A 21,684-nucleotide genomic window follows, 5' to 3' on the forward strand; every position below is an offset into this window, starting at 1 on the left:
AGGATTACGCTGCCTCAGTATAATATGCTCGCACATTTAATTGCAGCAGCCGCGTTTCAGGGAGGGCTTTGGGCACCGGCACCTTCTTATTTACAAATTAAGCGGTGGGGGGAGGGCTGGTGGATGCCTGCAGTAACACTCCCCGGGCAATCATGGTCCAATCAGACTCTCTCTCTCGGAGGGAGGCTGTGGGACACGTGCAGTGTGGCTGACCAGTGAGGTGGTCCTTTTTCTGCCCGTGCAGAAGCTGGCCTGTGTTTGAAAAACTCCTTGCACTGCAGCCCGCGTGACCCATGGGTCGCCCTCGTGTGTGGAGGAACCACACGTCGGTGCCGCCCTTTAGTGTACAGGTGACCGGCGTAGCCTGGGTAGGACGGCCGTTCCCAGCCCTGTCCTCCCTAGGAAGAGCGGCAAAGATGGGGCAACGCTTCCTGCATCCCTCCGACGTGGCCTTGGGCCCTTTAGGCGCTACAACCATACATAGCACCATTACCCTGTAACTTCGTCGCTGTTCTTTGCGAGTTCCATTCCTTTTTTTCTCTTTTCCTCTGCTGGCCTTCTCTGCACTCCCCTCTTACGCCAAGCGCTGCGAGACATAATAAGGACAGAAAAGGCGCTATGCAAACAACAAACCTGACTTGAAATAGCGCCTCACACTCTTATCAGAGACTGAATATTACAGTTTTGGCCAATATTTTTTTTCCCTTAATAGAGTGGAATGTACATCACAACTGGATTGGGACAGAACCTCGTTACTTTTGGAAGCCAATTTTCTTATCCTAACTCTTGGCAAGTGACATGAATGTGGCGCCTCGGGAGCGCACTGTGAAACTTGTATTAAAGCGAACCCCCCCCACCTTATATTGTTAGGTATCGTTGGTGTATTGATCAACAGAAATCCCATAGACTTATCACTTTTTAATAGCGTCACATGAACACTATTCATGGAGCAATATCATAGTTTATTAAATTAAACGAGAGGGTTTTGTGCAGTGCACGTCTTGAACTTATGTATTTGACGCTACTCATATGTCACAACAAACAAAAAGAACACTAGTGGCAAAGAATTTGCATAAGATCACACAGTTTGGTCAAATAGGGAAACGGGAATTGATCCCGCATTTCCCATTTTCACGCTGGGCAAATCTGCTCATAGATGGGCATCTTTTTCTCACATCTAAGTTTATTGTTTTGTCCTTAATTCTTGGGAGAGCAGTTTCACACGGGCTAACCTTGGCCACAGGCATACCAGCGATTCACAACAGATACATACCACTTTACTACGTTTTTTTTAATGACACGTGAGATTTACAGGACGTGGTGCCCGGGGTGGGATTCGAACCCTGTCCCCATCTTACGTGGTCGGCATTTGTACCCAAATGGCCTTCTATGAAAGCGCAGCTTGTTTTGGGCTTGAGGCTCCAAGTAGGAGAGCCCAGCATCTGGCTCAAGCTTTCAGTGGCTCGCCCCCCTATGCCCCCGGGCTATGCCCCTGATCAAAAACAAAAAGGAAAATCTATCCAATCTTTTTTTCTGCCCCCTCTTGCCTTCATGCACGAAAATGTACTTAGCAGCATTGCCAAATGTGCTTTGTATTCTCGCTGGACAGAATCTGCAGGCTGCTTTCTTCTCACCATTCAGTGCAGTGATGCACACAAAACCACAATTGCCCGATGCACCACCGCTTTAATAGCTATGTGATGAAAGGGGCATTTCTTTAATCTGTGCACATTCCCTACAGACTAAACTGCTTCTGATTTATTCATCGGGCACAGACCTGTAGAAAGATATGCAGGGCAGCTCCATGGCATTCCTCCTACCCCACGTACTCACATTCTGCATGCACTGTGCTCTCCAAGGCATGGGCAACTTTAGTCACGAGGTCTTAAGAAATCCAGTTGCTTATCTCTCTGCTTGGGGAATCCACCTACAGGTTGGGATTAGGAGTGAACTGGGGCACACAGTTAGGATAAAGGTGCCTCCGTAAAGGCTGTTCTACATCTAATAATCAGGGTTTCTCCTATTTTGAACATCCTCACATCTGCACCAACGCTGTTGCTTAGGACCATTGCATCGAAGGGCCTCTTGGCCAAAGGAAGAACTGGCGAGAGTGAGCGGGCACATGCCAGCTTATCTACCTTTAATGTGTGTTTGTATGTGTGATACAGCCCATTGATGCTTGTAAAGAGCACCGAGGACCAGTGTTTGTCGCCCTACTACCTGGCAAGATAGCCACATCTTGGACATAGGAGATCAGGAATAACAGTGATCCTGAGACAACTTTATCCTGTTGCTAATGTTGTTCATTTTTATCATGCTCAAGACTCCATATATATGGCATAGTATGACTTTTCCAGGTTCACTGGTTCTATATCGCTTTATGAGACACCAAGCGCCTCTTAGAGGCTATAATTGTTCTCCCATGAGTTCAAAAGCATACTTATGACCAGGGGTACTTGAATTATGTGATTGTGTGACGGCAGCGTTTTTTGCATAGTTATTGATTTGCCACACAATCCATCATCTACTCTATAATCTGCAGATTTTAACAAAAAAATGTATTTTTAGCTCAAACAGTTCAAAAGTTATTAAAAGCGCAGCGACACATTTTGCTGCGCGGTGGAGGCCCTTTGCAAAGTTTGACTGGTCACCTTTCTGTTGCTTACTGTTACACTTATATCTTAAACCTGCACTTATTAGGTACAACCAATGCCCAGACAGTGTTAACAAGTGTAAACATGACAAAATAAGTAACTAATACTATCCCATGAGCTGCATCATACTAAATCATTTGCCTTTTTCTTGCCACATAATTTACTTAATCCTCCCACATAAACTGTCTCTCCACTGCCACATAATTCCAGTGACCATGCTTATGACCACCCATTTGGTGTTTCTTTGAGGTGCCTCCTTTTTAAACAACCCTCTTTGCGTGTGCTAAAGACCAGGTACTTTAACTTGAGTAACTCAGTGGGTCTAATTGAAGCATACCCTGTTTCATCATTAAAGGCAAAGGAATTTGTTTCCTATTATTGAGTTATAGATGCAGGGTTCCTTTGTCCATTAGAGATGGAGCAGTGACCCCCAAATAGGATCAGTTTATAAGAAAACTCCTAAAAAATGTACACAATGAAGTCAACTGGTTGTTCAGTTGTCAGGAGTCCAGCTTGGAATGTGCAATGTGGCCTCTGTTCTGAGCTCTTTACTAGATACCAAGAACACGTTTTTAGCCCTTGGCTTTCAGGGTAGAGAGGCCGAGCAATGCATGGCTTACTGTGGGATGGTGCTATGGGTTGCAGCCTCAGCCTTCATGTATGCAACAGACACCACTTAATAAATCTCTGTTGAGTCAGTGCAGCAAAACACTGTTATAATTACATACACTACTAAATACTGCGCAGGATTTTACAAATAAGCACAGCATGGCAAGTGGAAATGCCAAGGGTGCACACTCTAAAGGGCCTCATAAACATATGGGCCACATTAATGACAGGTCCCATAGGACACTTAACCCTCTGAATGTACCCTGTACTTCCTGCGCTGGTGGCACCTCTAAAGATGTGCAAATAATTAACTACTAAACCCTGCAACCACAATACCCTCCATGCACTTAACAGAGTATGGAGCGTACAATCCATAAAGGTAAAGTCTACAGGCTCTGTTGGGTGTAATCACAACAATTAAAACTCAGAGGTCAGAGTACAACACAATCAGTATTAAAATATTGCAGGATAGTACTAGCTTTCAGTAACCTTCACCATCATGTTAAATGATTCTTTGCTAATACCCTTACTGTCAATAAAGCATTCAGTGCTCAGTATAATGCAGTGTATGAGTCTTTCTCTTGATGTTATATTTACCACAAAACATTCTTTCTATGTACAAACCAAGGCCTTTGCAGCCCAAACCATAAAATTAGAGAAAAGTCTACCCAGATCACTCTGGCTTGCACCTGGGAGACCTAGGGTGCTAACACAAAACTTAAAGTAAAGTTGAAAGAGGGTGTTGGGGGGCACCACTGCTCCTGGGTGACCCCCAGCACAAAATAACTCTATTTTGGTGTCCCTGCATCTGGGTCACTGCTTACCAAATATGCAAATTATATAGAAGCACCAATGCCTTATTGGCCATGCTTTTACAGGTGATCTCCTTGCTGCAGCCACAAATTATTTTTCTTTTTACGCTCTTGGGCACGTCTTTATACATAATTTGGGTGCCTGCCCTCAAGCAGGTAACGAAAATTCTATTGTCTGGGACCGCGAGGGAGCCTTGTCCCTTGGACTGGTTCTCCGCACACTACCAAAGCTCTTCAGGTGCCGACCCGGAAGCCAGCTCCTTCCTTCTGTTCCCACATGCAGTGAGCATGTGGACAAGGTGCTACATGGCGGGTGCTCCAGGAAACAGCCATCACAACACGGCTGTTATCACAAATAGCCTTTACCGTGCATGTGTTACAACACATGCAGCATTACCACGCATACCATTACAACAACTTATCTTGTAAAGAAAGATATGCATGGTAGGGGCTATGCTTGTTAATGGTAAAGGCTGTCAGCGTCATTAGAGGACATGGAGATATCCTTCCGTTTCCTCTGAATGACCTGCGCTGCGCCTAGAAGAGCTGGCTATTCATCATGGCGAGGGAAGGAATGGGCTGAGGGTGGGGAGGGGTGTACTGTTTTAGTGCTTGGGTGTTGGAGCGGTATGGTTTTAGGGCTGGGGCGGGGATGGTTGGGGACAGTTTTCAGGCTTGGGGTGTAGTATGATTTTAAGGCCAAGGGTAGGGGTACTGGTTGCGTGGGGGTCTGGTTTTATGGCTCAGGGCAGGGGTGTGGTAATTTTTAGAAGGGCTGGCGGGGGGCAGGGTGTTGCGGTGGGGGTCTTCTTTTATGGCCTAGGGCAGGCAGTTTTTAGGAGGGCTGGGGATGTCGCGCTGAGGTCTAGTTTTAGGGGTTATGGCAGGGGTCAGCTAGTTTTTAGAAGAGCTGGGGGACGAAGGGCTGTTGCACTAGGGTCTGGTTGTAAGGCTTAGGGCAGGGGTCAGATAGATTTTAGGGGAGCTGGTTTAGTACACAGGGCAGGGGTCAGGAAAAACCTTTACCACACATGTCTTTAACATTCATGCTCTTACAATGTAATTTGTTGTATAGGCATGCGTGGTAATGGCATTCTCGTTGTAACGCACACGTGGTGACGGCATGCATTGTTCCGTCATACAACCGGTGCTCCATCGGGTACAGGGACACTTGGCCTGCTCCTGTGTTTCTAGTGAAAGGGAGGACGCCATGTGTTTCCTCCTTAGACAGGGGGCCCACTTATTAGCCCCGGTACAAGGAAAACAAACAAACACACTTGCATTTTTCAGGGTCCATCGCATCCAAAGAGGCGTGATTGATCTTGTTTTGCCCAGGAGGACACACTCTAATGGCCTCCTGACTTACAAATTCCAGAAGCTGGTTTTTACTGCTCAGTTAGGAGCAGCTCAATGCATGGCCTCCTGTCTGTTAAGGTCCTCTGTCTGTATTCTTGGCCCTCCTTGGCCTGGAGACTTCCTCTGCAGTACCCTGCAGTCCTTAAGGCAGATTAGCCTCCCTGCATGCACTCCCAGGCCCCAAGGCCTCCCGGGCACATGCAGCGCTTCTGTATGCCCAACAGGAGTCAGTGTTTTCCCTTTTAGGTGTTGTTCCCTAACAGGACCAGTCGACACAAGTTCCAAGGGAATCCTCTCCTTCAGGGTCCCTCAGCAAGTCCATCTTTTTAATTAATATTGCATTGTTTCATTCAAAAGTCATATTTAGTGGCTAAAATCAATTTAATTGGCATAGTATAAAATGTAGTTGCCTGCAGTTTTGTGTAGCACGAACTCGACCCCAAGGTATTGGAGAGCTTTACATGTGCACCTGTTATATTACACAAGGTTTTGCTTTTTTAATGCACAAGGCGATCTGCCCAGAATCAAAGGATGTTGAGCGGATACAAACTCAAAAGTGGTTCCCCAGTTCCAGATCAGCAGCTCTGGCTGTGACGCCACATCCGCTTCCCAGGACTGCAGTGGGTTAAAAGGGTTCCCTATCCATTACAGAGAAAGTTCAAATCACCGACCAGAATGCTAATGCGCTTATTTTAGAGACCCTCCTCTATTGAGGTGACCAGTTGACTCCATGCAGTGAAGGGCCTCTGCCCTGGAGTTTCATTCAGTAACCCAATGCATTCTGGGAGTTGCAGTGCAGGTTCATGTCAGGTTATGCAGTTGAACAAAGGCAGCTGAAAACAGTCCTTTGTAAATGTTTGGCCGGGATTTCAGCATTGTGGTTTTTTTTTTTTGTTGTTGTTTTTTTTACATTCACTCTTCCTAAGCAAGACATCTGGGGCCAAATGTACAATGCTTTTTCCTGGTCACAAACGGACTGATTCGCAGGTAGGTCATTTATAACCTCATTGGGAATCGATAAATGTGTTTCAGACACATTTGAACATTTCATTTTGTGAGTCTCTAATTGCAATTCGCAATGAATTGCAGTTAGAGACTCGCAAAATGAAATGGTGGTACATCTGGCCCATAGTCGTTTGGGCGCCTATCCAGTTCTTGGGAAAATTTCCATTATATTCTGTGGTATGAATTTTCATATAAATTTAAATAGTTTATTATTACATTTTGTTTGGTATTCTTTCATATCCAATATTCTCATTTGGTCACTTCTGTTGCTAATGTCAACAGACACCTTGGAAATTTATATTTTGAGCCTGTGAGCGCTGGGACGCTTCTGCTGAAGCATCCGAGCGCTTTACAAATGCCATGGACTGGGCGTGGCCAGAACTATTTATACTATATAATCACTCTAATGCCGAGATGAAGATAAGGTGATTTGGCGGAAGGACACTGTATTTGGCAGGATGTGGAGGAAGGCCGCATTACACATGGGAAGACGAGATGAAATATACCTTTCTGTATGAATGTATTTACTTAAACAACGCGACGCTAAAATAGTGCCCTGTATATGGGTCTTGGGGCCAGATGTAAGAAAGGATTTGCGAGTCGCAAACGGCAAAAACTGCCGTTTGCGAGTCGCAAATCGCATTTTCCTATGCAGAAATGCATTCTGCGAGTCGGGACAGACTCGCAAAATGCATTTCAGAATCGCAAATAGGAAGGGGTGTTCCCTTCCTATTTGCGATTCCAAGTGGTATGGAATACCATTTGCGACCGCATATGCGGTCGCAAATGGTGTCGCAGTTACCATCCACTTCAAGTGGATGGTAACCCACTCGCAAATTGGAAGGGGTCCCCATGGGACCCCTTCCTCTTTGTGAATGGACCCCAAATTATTTTTTCAGGGCAGGTAGTGGTCCAAGGGACCACTACCTACCCTGAAAAATTACCGAAACTAAAGGTTTCGGATTTTTTTTTTAAGTGCAGCTCGTTTTCCTTTAAGGAAAACGGGCTACACTTAAAAGAAAAAAAAACTGCTTTATTTAAAAGCAGTCACCAACATGGAGGTCTGCTGACTACAGCAGGCCTCCATGTCAGTGAGTGCCCATAATCGGTATGGGGCCGCAATTTGCGACCCACCTCATTAATATTAATGAGGTGGGTCATTGCGACCCCATACCGACTCGCAGACGGTGTCTGAGACACCGTTCTGCATAATATTTTGCGAGTTGCAAATAGCGAGTTGCTATGACTCGCTATTTGCAAGTCGCAAAATGTTTCTTTGCTACATCTGGCCCTTGGTGTGCGTCTGTACACGCGCACGTATTGCAGCGCTGTGAATTGTGCTCCTAGAGTATAAAAACAAACCTGTACATAGTTGGGTTTGTTAATGCTCCTTATTTGCATTCTGCAGGTGGCTGCTCTCAGCACCCGCAGGGTGCACTTTTTCCAAAGATGTGGGGTTTCTGAATTCGTGTTTTTAAGTTTGCAATACTTTTCAGTGAGATAGCACGGATGTTTCAGTCTGCTGAGCAGGGATGCATTTGAAGGCCTGGCCTCACTGCCAAAGAATTGTTAGAACACTCACAGCACAGATTTTAGACCAAAGGATGATAGTTGGGCAGCCTTTGTGTGTCTTTTTACTCACGTCTGAATGTAGGCTTCTTTCATGTTTAGTGAGCAAAGGAAACGACCGAGTGATGTAGCAGCCCGCCGCCTGCTGTTCCTCCTCTTAAGAAATCTAACCCTCTTGTGTGTCTGCCTGGGCTATGTCATGTGATTTTATTTAGTACCAGGAAATATAAATGGTTCACCACATCACTTCTCATACGAAACAGTGCTCTCCTGAGTGTCCTTTTTCTCATATAACTTTTGTAGTAGATCTGAGGATGGGAGGGTTGGGCAACATTCGCGGAGTTTGATTCCGCGGAATCACGTGGAATTACATTAAAGTTCCACCAGATTCCACTGAATTCCGCCATGGGGCGGAATGGGCATTTGGTGCTGTTTTTTTTAGCCCAAAATGCATCCTCACATTCAAAAATGGATACCAGGATGCATTTTGTGTAAGAAAATAGCGCGGACAAATGCCACTCGGCACCCTAACATTTAAACTTTGAATCACTACAAAAGAAACCAAGGGCGCCCAGGATGCAGTTGTTTGTATGTCACTATAAAGGCCACCACACAGTTTCCTTCTTGGCTTGCCCCACACCAGCTTTTGAAGACTTGCAGCTAACCCTTTACTGTGACACTAAGGAGATGCCTGATAAAGCAGTGTTATCGGTTCATGTGCTTTGAATGGACTCACACCTGCGCTGCATGTATCCATGTTGAAAGAGAAGAACTAAAATCCAAAATGTTTCTTTGGCATCTAGGAAGAGATCTGTAGATGCTCAGACTGTAACAGGGTCCCTCTGATATTTAAATAATAGTCCCATCCGCTTTAAATACCTCCCCCCCCCCCAAAAATCACCTAGACTGAAAAGTTGTTTGGGAGGATTCACATCAAGATTGGGATATTAGACAAAAATGAGGGGGGCCTGCAAATGTGGGCCATCTGGCAGAAGGGAGTAGAAGATTGAATTTTAAGTTTGTTGTCTATGCGTCTGACTTCTCAGATAGGGGACGTCGATGGGATTAGAGGGCTCCTTATCCTCTCATAGGACATATTATAGAACTGCACCCTTGAGCAAACACCCTGATACTCATAGCCCGTCTATGGGGAAGATGGTCTGCACCAGGATGAAGGGCTCCAGTAGAAGACAGATCCATGAGTGCCAATGAGCAGATAAAGATACAGGTGATGGTGCATCAGGCCTTCCTGCCTTTCGACACATAGAGCATCAGTGTGTTACAGAAAATCACAGGGTCAGAGATGAACATGCAGAAAATCTTTAAGTTTACTTCCATGCACAGCGGAAGTTCTGGGGTGTAGGCCAGTCAATGCAGCTAAAAGGACTTGATGATCTCCTGTGGGATCACATTGCTGTACCGCAGACAGTGCGCAAAATGCTCCAGGATTCTAAGATGATGTTCAGAGACTGAATTAGGAACCAGGTGAGAAGGACAGCTGTTTGCAAATCTTGATCCTTGGTGTCCTGCAAGCACAGAGACCTGTCTAGAGAGATCTCGGTGTGGCACATCTGTGCAGCTGTAGGAGTGTTGTATTTCCACGTACTCGTTGTAGACCCTTGGATTGCCAGATCTTCCCCTTACAGTGCCTTAAAAGCACCAGACACTGCTCACTTGTAAGGATGCACTTTATCAATGGCGGCCTTGATAACTAATGCATCTGGGTTTTAAAGATGATGTGAATTCGCTGTGTGTGGGAGAGACACTCTAGACTTGCCTCTGGTGCTGCCCTGTACACTTCCTTGCAGCTTGAAAAGCCAGCTTGTGCAAGATATGCAGTACGGTTTCTCGCAGTCTAAGCCAAGGAAGGTGCAAGTGGTATAGACAAGTCCCTCACAATGGAAAGGAATTGCGCGTATGCAGTTACTGGAGTGAAGGATAGCTGGAAACCTCCGGGTAGCTGTGCGCTATACAAATCCAATAAATAAATAAATAAATAAATAAATAAGGGGCTTGGTATCGTACACTGACCGGGAACCCTCAGTTTACTGGACTCTGTGGCATTCGCTAGCGCAGTCCCCGTATCCTTGCACTCTGCTACAGTTCATTAATCCTTTTCCAGCAACAAGTCCAACAACTGACTGGGTGTATGGAGGGTACTACTTTGTTTAATTATGACTAACGTAAAATGCAAATGCAATAAAAGTACACATCCACAAAATGCTGTGGGCTGACCTAAAACCTGGAGAACACTTCAAACAAGAAACAGCTGAAGGGGCTGGCCAACCAAGCCTATATTTGTTCTTAGCCAGCATCATCTCCTGGCGACAGTAGATCTTAAATTCACCTTCTCAGAACGCACTGAAGGAATATTCAGAATTGGATGAAACCCGGAACATCTGCAGTGCATGAAGAAAGGATACTTAAATGAAGATCTCTGAAGATAAACTTTAAATGTAAACTTAGACTGAATCCTTCCATTTATTCAATTATTTAGACGGTGTTCCTAGTATTGGTTGAAAGGGCTTGCGGAGCTCCTATGTTTATTTTACACAATATGTGAGGGGTGCCTCCGGTGTAAATAACAGCAAATATATATCGAACTACAAAACAGTACCATGTAACAAAGATGTAATCCAAGTCAACTCTAGCTGTTGTGACCACATAGACTTTTGCCACTAGTTGCCAGAAGACATTCTAACCATTGGTGATGACCAATACGTATGGATACTTCCTCCTTCAGCCTCGAGGTACATTCAGGATAGATTTTATAGCATTACTTCTCTTGAACTCTTCCTGTGCCATCTTCTTGTGGACACTGATGCTGCGTTGAACACATCCCCTTCCCGTCACTATACGCAGGTAGAATATCTGTCCTTGCACATGCGTGCATGTGCTTTATGACATGCATGCCTTCCTGGGTGTTCCTGGTCCACGCAACTTCATGCACACATGGGTTCAAGTTATCCATGGCTGTAAACTCCAGAAAGTGGATTAAGGCAGCGACCCTAAAGGTGGGACGGATGTGGATGGGCCATTCTTTGGTTAATTTGTAACAGATATATTTTAAATAAAAGGGTAAGCAAATGGACGTGTCAAGATTCTGACATCCTCCCGTATGAGCCTGTGATGAGTTTGGTTAGGAGTGGCAAGAGTTTGGATTTAGTATAGTTTAAAAGATGTGGCTTTCCTGAACTTTGATATTTTTTGTTGCAAACATTCAGGTCCTTAAAGTGCAGGTCTTGCTCTTGCTGAGTGATAAGAGATCTGCCGGTGGAAAATACCACTCTGTGTCAGTAGCATTGAACGAATACAAAAAATAAAATAAAAATCTCTTTCAGCTTCTCTGGGATCCATTGCCATTAATCTTTTTGCTTAGGTACCCATATTTGATGTTATCATAAACTATTTCCTAAAATGTGTCTGACTCGTGGCGGGCCTGTGAGCACAGGAATAGTGTGCGTGACATCTAAGCTTGCGCGTCGCCTGCTAAACTACATCAAAGGCTTAATCACCTGCTACTGAGACCTATTTTCAGGCCACTGGTTTGAATCCGAGTGGAGCTGACTAAGCCGTTCATTATTCCAAGGCCGGTAAAATGCATGCCATATCGGGTTTCGGTGACCTCTTTGCTTTAAGTGATAAAAGCCATTTCAGTCTGGGCTTTGTGCAGAGCTACTGACTAATGTTATTCCACTTGAATTACCAGAGTCTCTTTTTTCCGAGAAGAACTATTGTCCAGGAGACTGTCCTGCTGTTCAGACAAGACCTCCAAACCTTTTTATTGGAGAGGGTTGACATCTGTCTGCGGTTCTAGTTATCTCTGAAAGGTTGATCTGATTTGCATTTGCTGTGGCTTGTTGGGCTGTTTCTTTGATCACAATGCTGCCCTACAACGATCTGGAATATACCCCCGTTTGTGCTGCTAATTCACTGCCAATACATAGGCCCTTGGTGTGCTTATGAATGGAGATGGGAACCAGTCCCTCGATTGCATGACAGCTGTACTAGATTACGAAATACGTAGGCATATCAATCTCCAGAAGATCACACACTGCATCGGGAGAGGAGAATTTGTTTGAACACGGGGACAAAACTCTACCCCAAATACCACTATCAGATAACTTCAGGTCTCTAAAAGCACCAAAGACCAGGCCCATGTGGTAAGGTGGGCTTGTTGAAGTGAACCAAGAGTACAAATTCTATGATGCATTAGTTTGTTAAATAAAAGCTCATTGTATTAACCAAGGAGGCTCATGGTAAACTCGTGCAGCATTTGTTCACCCGTGAGTGTTTTGTGGGACCAAAATGGCTTAGAGGGAAGGAGGAGGGAGAATTCCGGATAGTTAGTCATCTGGGAGGGAAATGAAATAACCTTTACAGTCTGCTGCAGCATATCTGGCTTTTGCATCGTTATGATTTGTGACTGACAAATCTTCGTTTTGCCTTCACAGGGAGCTGCTTTGTGGAAGATTATGGTCAGATGACTGCGCTGGGCCGTTTTGAGCATCACATGTCTGGTCATGCAAGCAGGGGAGCCTTGACCAGCCGCCGCCTGAAAATCCATGTCTAATTAGCCTAGCATAATGGAAGCCACTCAGTGCATCCTCCAGTTGCATAAGCCCATTATGGAGGTCTGTCACGTCAGCTTCTATCTTCCAAGGGGGAAAGTCAGAGGATTTACATACAGAAACTCTGCAACCCGGCACAAGCCCGCCGACTGCTTTGATAAGTGCTACCAAGTCAGGGAGGAGGTGGCCAAAAGCAGATGCCAGCCTTTTGAGAACGTCGAGGCTGTGCTGAGGCAAACCACAACACAAGACATCCTTGGCCAGCTCTACAAGCTTACAGCTGCCAAAGAAAGGCTTCTGGCCAACCTTCTCTGCTCGCACCGTGGGCTTGAATCCAGGATGGGCAACCAAGATGGGAGGCTGCAGGACCAACAGGCCCTGGGGGACCAGGCCTCCGCCTTCCACGACGTGCATGAGTCTTTCTCGGCCTCCACTGAGAGGAAGAATGCCACCACAAAGGGCAAAAAATCAAAATTCGTCCGGAGGCGGGAGAGCTTGGAGGACTTCCTGAACAAGAAAATAAAAAGGAAATCACATGGAAATTTGGAGCCGCCTGAAAGTTTTGTAGGCCGGGATGGTAAATTTGCGAAGGACCATGCTCCACCAACACGTTTGTCCGTCCGCAGCTCTTCTGGTTCTGCTGCGAGGCCTGGCCCACATTTGGCGGGAAATGAGGAAGGCGGCATACCATGTGCTGCAGTAACAGAGCCGGCGACGATGGCTACACCTCGCCTACAGAGCTGGGGGACTCTGGAGTCAGACACAGACCTCTGCAGCTCTCTGTCGGAGTATGACAACGATGTGTTTGCTGACTGCGTGAACCTGATGCATCCAGGAGAGAGTTTATTGGGTGAGGTGGAGGGAGCGTTCAAGGGGATGCAGATTCCGGGGGACAGCTCCTTCCTAGAGAATGCTTTCCAAGAGAGCTTTGAGGCCCTGGTGAAGTCGGCCACGGATGAAAGCTGGCAGGGCTACGAGTACCGAGAACACTCTTACAATGGGCACTCAGCAGCGACCGTCGTTGCTAGAGCACGGGATTTAACGCCTTGCATGCAGAGAGTGGAGCGAAGCTGCCCTGTCGTCGACCAAGACACTGCAAGAGAGCCCGGAGGAGAGAGTGTCACCCCAGTCTTCCAGTCAGTACAACATGACTTTGTGGCAAGAGCCGAGGTGCTCGGGGTTCACCAATCCCAGAGGCAGGAAGACAAAATGAAGGATCCAGACGCGGAGGGGGCCTTGGGAAGCCTGCCCGTGGTGGTGAACAAAAAGCTCCTGAAAGTTATCCAGAGTGATAGCGTGGACGAGGCTGCGGAGTGGAGGGGTCTGCAGTCCGAGGGGAGCACGGCCGTGCAGGAAGCTGGGAGGCCTTTTCTTCTGAACCTGCCTCTAAATTCAGCTCTTGGTGTGTCCCAGGCGGGCCAGCAGGCCAGGCCCGAGGATCAGCAGCAGCAGGGACCGGTGTCTCCCTCCCTCGTGGCCGCCAGCAACGTCTTCCACACCTCCTACCCGGCCAGCAACACCTTGCAGCAGATGTCCCCCCTCTCCTCGCGCCTGCCCAGCCCCCAGCTGCACCACCGGATCCTGCCCCTGCCCAGGGGCCGCTCGGAGGAGGAAGAGGAGGAGCCGGGCCTGCGGGGCCACGTGGAGAAAGAGGCCTCGACGGGCAGCTCCTCCTCCCCCAGCACCTCGGACTCGCAGCCCCACCTCAGGGGCCTCTCCTCGGCGGACAGCGGCATCGGCACGTGCGCGGGCCAGCCCACACTGCCCCCTTCAGGTGAGTCCGGGGCCCTGCGCCTCCTGGCCCTTTAAAGGCAGGGGGCAGGCAAACCGTGCAGGAGCAGCGCGGCATGTCTCAAGTGGGTGGTAACTTGTGGCGGGAGTTTCTATATAGCACCGGGGTAGTTCCAACATTTTTATTGTAGCAGGAACATCTGGCACATCAGGTGCTGTACATGGAAGTGCTTTTATGCGTGGGCCCAGATGAGGGAGATGACGAGAGCAAACAGTAGGCGTAGGACACTTTGCAGTTGTGTTTTTTGTTCTACACTTTTTCACGTTGCAGAGTTACATAGCTATATCACATCCCAGTTGTTTATAATCCGAGGCAGTGAAAAACGCACCATGCCCAGTTCAGCACACTTTTCGCTTGGATGCTGAATATAGGATGGGAACCCAGATCTCCGGATTCCAAGACTTTACCCACTAGTCCATATGTGCCCCTGCACAGCAAAGATTTTGCAGCAGGTTTCCTTCTACTGCTGTCCCTTCTGGCAGCCCAGATGTTGCACGTCTCATCTTTTCAATTTACTATTTCTACTGAAAAGCTGCTCAAGAAAGAGAAATAATTCAATCTCAGCGGAAGTGATGGAAATAAAAACAGAAAGCAAATGAGAGAATCCTAGAACAGAAACTGGGGAGCGATAGAAAGCAGGGGCAGAGTTGGGGCCTAGTTAACCTTACTGTCTAACATGAGTACAAGTCAGTGTGGAAATGAATGGAACCAGCGTTCCTTATCTGACATGAACCTCTATGGTCTGTGTTTTTTATGAACTCCGAGCCTTTTGCCAAACAATATGTCGCAAAAAAAGTACTTGTGGAGTCTGTTAAATAATCACACTCATACTACGGTATAATATTGGACTGGGAGTCACGCTAATTTAGGTCTGTCCCAGGATTTGAGTGATTTTCTGGCCCCGCCCTGTGAACTGAAGAGGCATATCAAGTATGCATTCTTTGACAGTGTGCTAATGTCTCTCTAGTGGTTTAGCACATAAATCGATGGTGGAGACGTTCTGTGTTTTATGAATTCATAGTAGTGGCCAGACCGTTTCATCCCTGGAGTGGAGGTCCACTGGCCTATTCTGGTAAAGTTGTACTTCTATGTGCTTACCCATCTCGTGCGGCTAACACCCGAGGTGTATGTTGTGCCTGTTGGTAGCCTGCGTGCTACATGCATGCTGTGTTTGAGTGAACCAAATTAATAGAAGCCTAGGGGATCCATTACACTGGCCTGGCCCTTGTACAAGATGGAGGTGAGGATTTTTTCCCAAACAGGCTGAAGGGAGGAGTGAGACTTACACATGGAATTTCTAAATAAGCCTTGTCTACTGCTCCCTCATTTCAATATTGTGTTTGCTGACCAGCAGCTACCCATCAGTCACACTGAAGTAGTGCTGTTTGGTGGATGGTAATGGTGAACGGTGGGCCTGAAAACTCTGTTGTGCAAGGTGAAGGGGACCCATTTGTTAAGGTCCAGCCAGTTGTCTTTTCCTGAGAAGTCTTTCATTTTGGCTGATGGACAGGTGCAGAATGCTCACACCTCTTTGTTTCTCTATTATGGGTGCTTCAGCCAGGAGAAAATCCTGCTGTGATATGTAGCACTCTACACAAAGGCTGTGTCTGGAGAGCAGCCTGAGGAGGACACTTCAAAGGAGAACTAACCCAAACTGCTGTGAAAGTGCAGACAGTGGAAACGCATTTCCTTCCTGGTGCTACCTTACAGAAGTAGGACCTCACTAGCTTGTGCATTTTTACAGTTCTACGTTCTCTAGGACCAAGGAAAGGGAGTGCTCTGCAGAGTACTCAAGAGGACTACTATTCAACCAGAGATGGTGTCTGTCCGATAGCCAACTTCGCATATGTAAGCAGACGTACGAAAGCAGACTATCCCGAGCCTTCCCCCTGTTGGAAGAGCTGTGTACCTCACTTGAAGCACCTAGAAGCTAGGCTGCCTGATAAGAGAGGGTAAGAGACACCAACCCTGCAGGAGCAGTGACTGTCCAGGAGGAGTTAGGTGCAGTGTTACCTCGTGGCTGGGGGTGCTTTCAGCAAAAAGAGAAAAAGTCCCCAGAGGAAATGACAATCAATCAACACACCCTTTTCACTTCAATAACTATTCACGAATATACCACATGCTATATCGCCCAATCACTCACTCCAATGATTGATCTCAAATTAAGGAATCAGTAAAATGGTTAGATTTAATTAAATAATCCCATAAAATTACAAAATCCCTTAAAATTACAATATCAAGCTCCCCATAACAAGTAAAAACATAAAGATTATTACATGGAGACCAAACATATAAAAGACACCATCACACAGGAAAAAACAAGACATCCGTTTTCATCTATTGTCTTCCAGCTGTCCCAGTCTTGGCATATACATGCCAATCAATTCTTATACACAATCCGTATTTGAATTTAGGCCCGTTCCAATGGGTCCAGCGGTCCAATTAGCGTTGACGCGTTTCGGTGGTCATATAGAGATTCTTCCACCACCTTCTTCAGGACAAATAAATATGCTCCCAACGTGTACTGTTCAGGTCTACAGGGGATAGACAACAAAAATACAGAAATCTCCCACATACCACAAAACCCCTTTCTTCCTTCCACCTCTCCAATCCAAATAAATTCCAGTTAAAAATCCCCATTTCTTACATATAAAACTATAAAATGGAGAAAATCCAGATTCCTTTATAATGAGAGTCTCATGGAAGTAAGCACTTCAAACAATCGTTAATCTAAATTAAATTAAAAAAAAAAAAATACTTTCAGAACAGGAGGACTGCAGAGAGCGAGCTGTGCACACCAGTGCTGGTGGGTCTAGAGTCTCTCCAATAGTGGTTCTTGGTGGGAACCATGATGATTCGAAGTGAAGATTGCTAAAGCCTAGTTGGCTGTGTGATCCAGGAGTAGTGTGGCTTGTACTAAATCATAGAAGAAACACAGTCTGGACTATCCCATAGTTGTAGGAATCTGGCTTTTTTATATAGTGGACCAAAAATAGGTACACTGTGTAGAGAGTCCAATCAAACCCCAGAGGAATTCCTGAGGCAGAAGTTACACCCCAAATGCTCTTTTGTGGTAGTGTGGATAGGCAGGTAGGCATACCGGGGGCTAGTTCTAAGCATGTATTGCAAACAAAAGGCAGTAAGCGAGCCACCCACTCGGTAAAGAAACCAGACACCAGTTTATATCAATAACACATACTTTCATATAAGTTTTGATACCAATATCATTGGAATCAAAGTGTACTTTTCGAGTTATGAATTTTAACTGTTTTCAACAGGAGCGGTAATGTTATCTATCCTATGGAGGAAAAACAAATGCTGCCTACAGGTATAGTATAGCGACTTATGGGAACCAATCTCCTGGACTTAAGGTAAGTTTAGGGTGAGGTCCAAGACAGCACCCACAGGTCACCTTGGGTGGCACTGGGGCGACCGGGTGAAGAGATGCTTTTCAACGTCAAATGCCCAATGTTATCCTATGGGGAAAACATGTACTGCATTTGGGCTCTTCACAGCAACTTATGGGACCAATCTCCTGGACTTAAGGTAAGTATGGGGCAAGGTCCCAGGCAGCACCAACAGGTCACTTTGGGTAGCAATGGGGCAGCTGGATACAGAGTTCTTTTTAGCGTTGGGTGCCCAATACTAGTCAATGGGAATTGGTCCGGTCGAAAACAGGCTACAGATTTGGACTGGGAGGCCAGTCAGGCTGAACCAGCAAGTGGGCTCCGCTCTCACGATGCTCGGGGACACCTTAGGTCCTCTTCACCACGGGCCAGGTGTAGGAAAGTACCATCTTGCCTGGCATGTTACCCCCATATTTCACTGTATATATGTTGTTTTAGTTGTATGTGTCACTGGGACCCTGCCAGCTGCTGCTGCCAACCCCTCAGACAGGTTTCTGCCCTCCTGGGGTCCAGCCAGGCTTGGCCCAGGAAGGCAGAACAAAGGACTTCCTCAGAGAGAGGGTGTTACACCCTCTCCCTTTGGAAAAAGGTGTCAGGGCTGGGGAGGAGTAGCCTCCCCCAGCCTCTGGAAATGCTTTCATGGGCACAGATAGTGCCCATTTCTGCATAAGCCAGTCTACACCGGTTCAGGGATCCCCCAGCCCTGCTCTGGCGCGAAACTGGACAAAGGAAAGGGGAGTGACCACTCCCCTGACCTGCACCTCCCCTGGGAGGTGCCCAGAGCTCCTCCAGTGTGCTCCAGACCTCTGCCATCTTGGAAACAGAGGTGCTGCTGGCACACTGGACTGCTCTGAGTGGCCAGGGCCAGCAGGTGACATCAGAGACTCCTTCTGATAGGCTCCTCCAGGTGTTGCTAGCCTATCCTCTCTCCTAAGTAGCCAAACCTCCTTTTCTGGCTATTTAGGGTCTCTGCTTTGGGGAATTCTGCAGATAACGAATGCAAGAGCTCATCAGAGTTCCTCTGCATCTCTCTCTTCACCTTCTGCCAAGCAATCGACTGCTGACCGCGCTGGAAGCCTGCAAAACTGCAACAAAGTAGCAAAGACGACTACTGCGACCTTGTAATGCTGATCCTGCCGCCTTCTCGACTGTTTTCCTGGTGGTGCATGCTGTGGGGGTAGTCTGCCTCCTCTCTGCACTAGAAGCTCCGAAGAAATCTCCCGTGGGTCGACGGAATCTTCCACCTGCAACCGCAGACACCAAAGAACTGCATCACCGGTCCTCTGGGTCTCCTCTCAGCACGACGAGCGAGGTCCCTTGAACTCAGCAACTCTGTCCAAGTGACTCCCATAGTCCAGTGACTCTTCAGTCCAAGTTTGGTGGAGGTAAGTCCTTGCCTCCCCACGCTAGACTGCATTGCTGGGAACCACGTGTTTTGCAGCTGCTCCGACTCCTGTGCACTCTTCCAGGATTTCCTTTGTGCACAGCCAAGCCTGGGTCCCCGGCACTCTAACCTGCAGTGCACGACCTCCTGAGTTGTCCTCCGGCATCGTGGGACCTTCCTTTGTGACTTGGGGTGAGCTCCGGTTCACTCCACTTCGTAGTGCCTGTTCTGGCACTTCTGCGGGTGCTGCTTGCTTCTGAGTGGGCTCTTTGTCTTGCTGGACACCCCCTCTGTCTCCTCACGCAATTGGCGACATCCTGGTCCCTCCTGGGCCACAGCAGCATCCAAAAACTCTAACTGCGACCCTTGCAGCTAGCAAGGCTTGTTTGCGGTCTTTCTGCACGAAAACACATCTGCAAGCTTCTTCACGACGTGGGACATCCATCCTCCAAAGGGGAAGTTTCTAGCCCTCTTCGTTCTTGCAGAATCCACAGCTTCTACCATCCGGTGGCAGCTTCTTTGCACCCACAGCTGGCATTTCCTGGGCATCTGCCCACTCCTGACTTGATCGTGACTTTTGGACTTGGTCCCCTTGTTCCACAGGTACTCTCGTCTAGAAATCCATCGTTGTTGCATTGCTGGTGTTGGTCTTTCTTGCAGAATTCCCCTATCACGACTTCTGTGCTCTCTTGGGAACTTAGGTGCACTTTGCACCCACTTTTCAGGGTCTTGGGGTGGGCTATTTTTCTAACCCTCACTGTTTTCTTACAGTCCCAGCGACCCTCTACGAGCTCACATAGGTTTGGGGCATTCCACTTCTAGAGTATATGGTTTGTGTTGCCCCTATCCCTATGTGCTCCCATTGCATTCTATTGTGACTATACATTGTTTGCACTGTTTTCTATTGCTATTACTGCATATTTTGGTATTGTGTACATATATCTTGTGTATATTTGCTATCCTCATACTGAGGGTACTCACTGAGATACTTTGGCATATTGTCATAAAAATAAAGTACCTTTATTTTTAGTATATCTGTGTATTGTGTTTTCTTATGATATTGTGCATATGACACTAGTGGTACTGTAGGAGCTACACTCGTCTCCTAGTTCAGCCTAAGCTGCTCTGCTAAGCTACCATTTTCTATCAGCCTAAGCTGCTAGACACCCCTCTACACTAATAAGGGATACCTGGACCTGGTGCAAGGTGTAAGTACCCCTTGGTACTCACTACAAACCAGGCCAGCCTCCTACATTGGTTGTGCAGCGGTGGGATAAGTACTTGCAACTACTTACCACTTTGTCATTTTGTACTTTTCATAAGAGAAAAATATACAAAACAAGTTCAGTGTATGTACACCTAACCAAAACGTTTTGCTTTTCTTCTCTTCCTCCTTTGCTAAGTGCTGAAAAGTACCTACAAAACTTTCAGAAAGTTTCCAAAAAGTTTAAAAAGTTTTTTCTGTTCCTTAAAAAGTTCTGAAACGTTTCCTTTCTTTTTCTGTCCCTTAAACCTTTTCTATAATGTCTGGTACAGGTCAAACTGTTGATCTGACCAAAGTTGCTTATGACCACCTTAGCTGGAAAGGAGCAAGGAGTCTCTGCATTGAAAGAGGTTTAGGGGTAGGGAAGAATCCCTCAAGAGAACTGTTAGTTAATATGCTCATTGAACAGGATAAGACCTTAGTTGGCACATCTGTTGAGAAATTAGCTGATGGTTCACACTCTGACTCTGGGGCACCCCTAGTAAGAGAGTTAGAAGGGAACCTTCCCAGCCTGCCCCCTAGCAAGCCACCTAGCATGGCTGATACTAGTGTGAGTTCCCATCATAGTAGGAGTGTTACTTCTGTAGGCCAGAATGTTAGAGTGCCATCTGTTAGGGACAGGTCTCCCTCTGTTCATTCACACCATTCTTCTGTGTCAAGGCATGCCCAACCCATCCTCCCTGAAGACAGAATGTTAGAAAGGGAACTCAATAGATTGAGAGTGGAAGAGTCCAGGCTGAAGCTTAAAAAGCAACAGCTGGATCTAGACAGGGAAGCATTTGACTTAGAAAAAGAAAGACAGAGGTTGGGGTTTGGACCCTATGGTGGCAGCAGCAGTATTCCAAATAGTCATCCTGCAAAAAAACATGATTCTAGGAATCTGCACAAGATAGTTCCCCTTTATAAGGAGGGGGATGACATTAACAAGTGGTTTGCTGCACTTGAGAGGGCCTGTGTTGTACAGGAGGTCCCTCAAAGGCAGTGGGCTGCTATCCTATGGCTATCTTTCAGTGGAAAGGGTAGGGATAGGCTCCTTACTGTGAAGGAAAGTGATGCCAATAATTTTACAGTTCTTAAGAATGCACTCCTTGATGGTTATGGCTTAACCACTGAACAGTACAGGATCAAGTTCAGAGAAACCAAAAAGGAGTCTTCACAAGACTGGGTAGACTTTGTTGACCATTCAGTGAAAGCCTTGGAGGTGGTTACATGGCAATAAAGTTTCTGACTATGAAAGCCTGTATAACGTAATCCTGAGAGA

General features: G+C 46.7%; 1 protein-coding gene across 1 annotated transcript in view; it reads left to right on the forward strand.

Annotated features, from left to right (window-relative positions):
- FMN1 (formin 1) overlaps nt 1-21,684 on the forward strand; it is a 453,758-nt gene that overhangs the window by 68,100 nt on the left and 363,974 nt on the right. Inside the window, exon 2 of the mRNA XM_069208999.1 lies at nt 12,460-14,350. Coding sequence (XP_069065100.1) covers nt 12,592-14,350 — 1,759 coding nt within the window. The 5' untranslated portion in view covers nt 12,460-12,591. The remainder of the gene's footprint in view (nt 1-12,459; nt 14,351-21,684) is intronic.

Source organism: Pleurodeles waltl, chromosome 9 (genome assembly GCF_031143425.1).
Source record: "Pleurodeles waltl isolate 20211129_DDA chromosome 9, aPleWal1.hap1.20221129, whole genome shotgun sequence".
In the NCBI taxonomy this organism is placed as follows: domain Eukaryota; kingdom Metazoa; phylum Chordata; class Amphibia; order Caudata; family Salamandridae; genus Pleurodeles; species Pleurodeles waltl.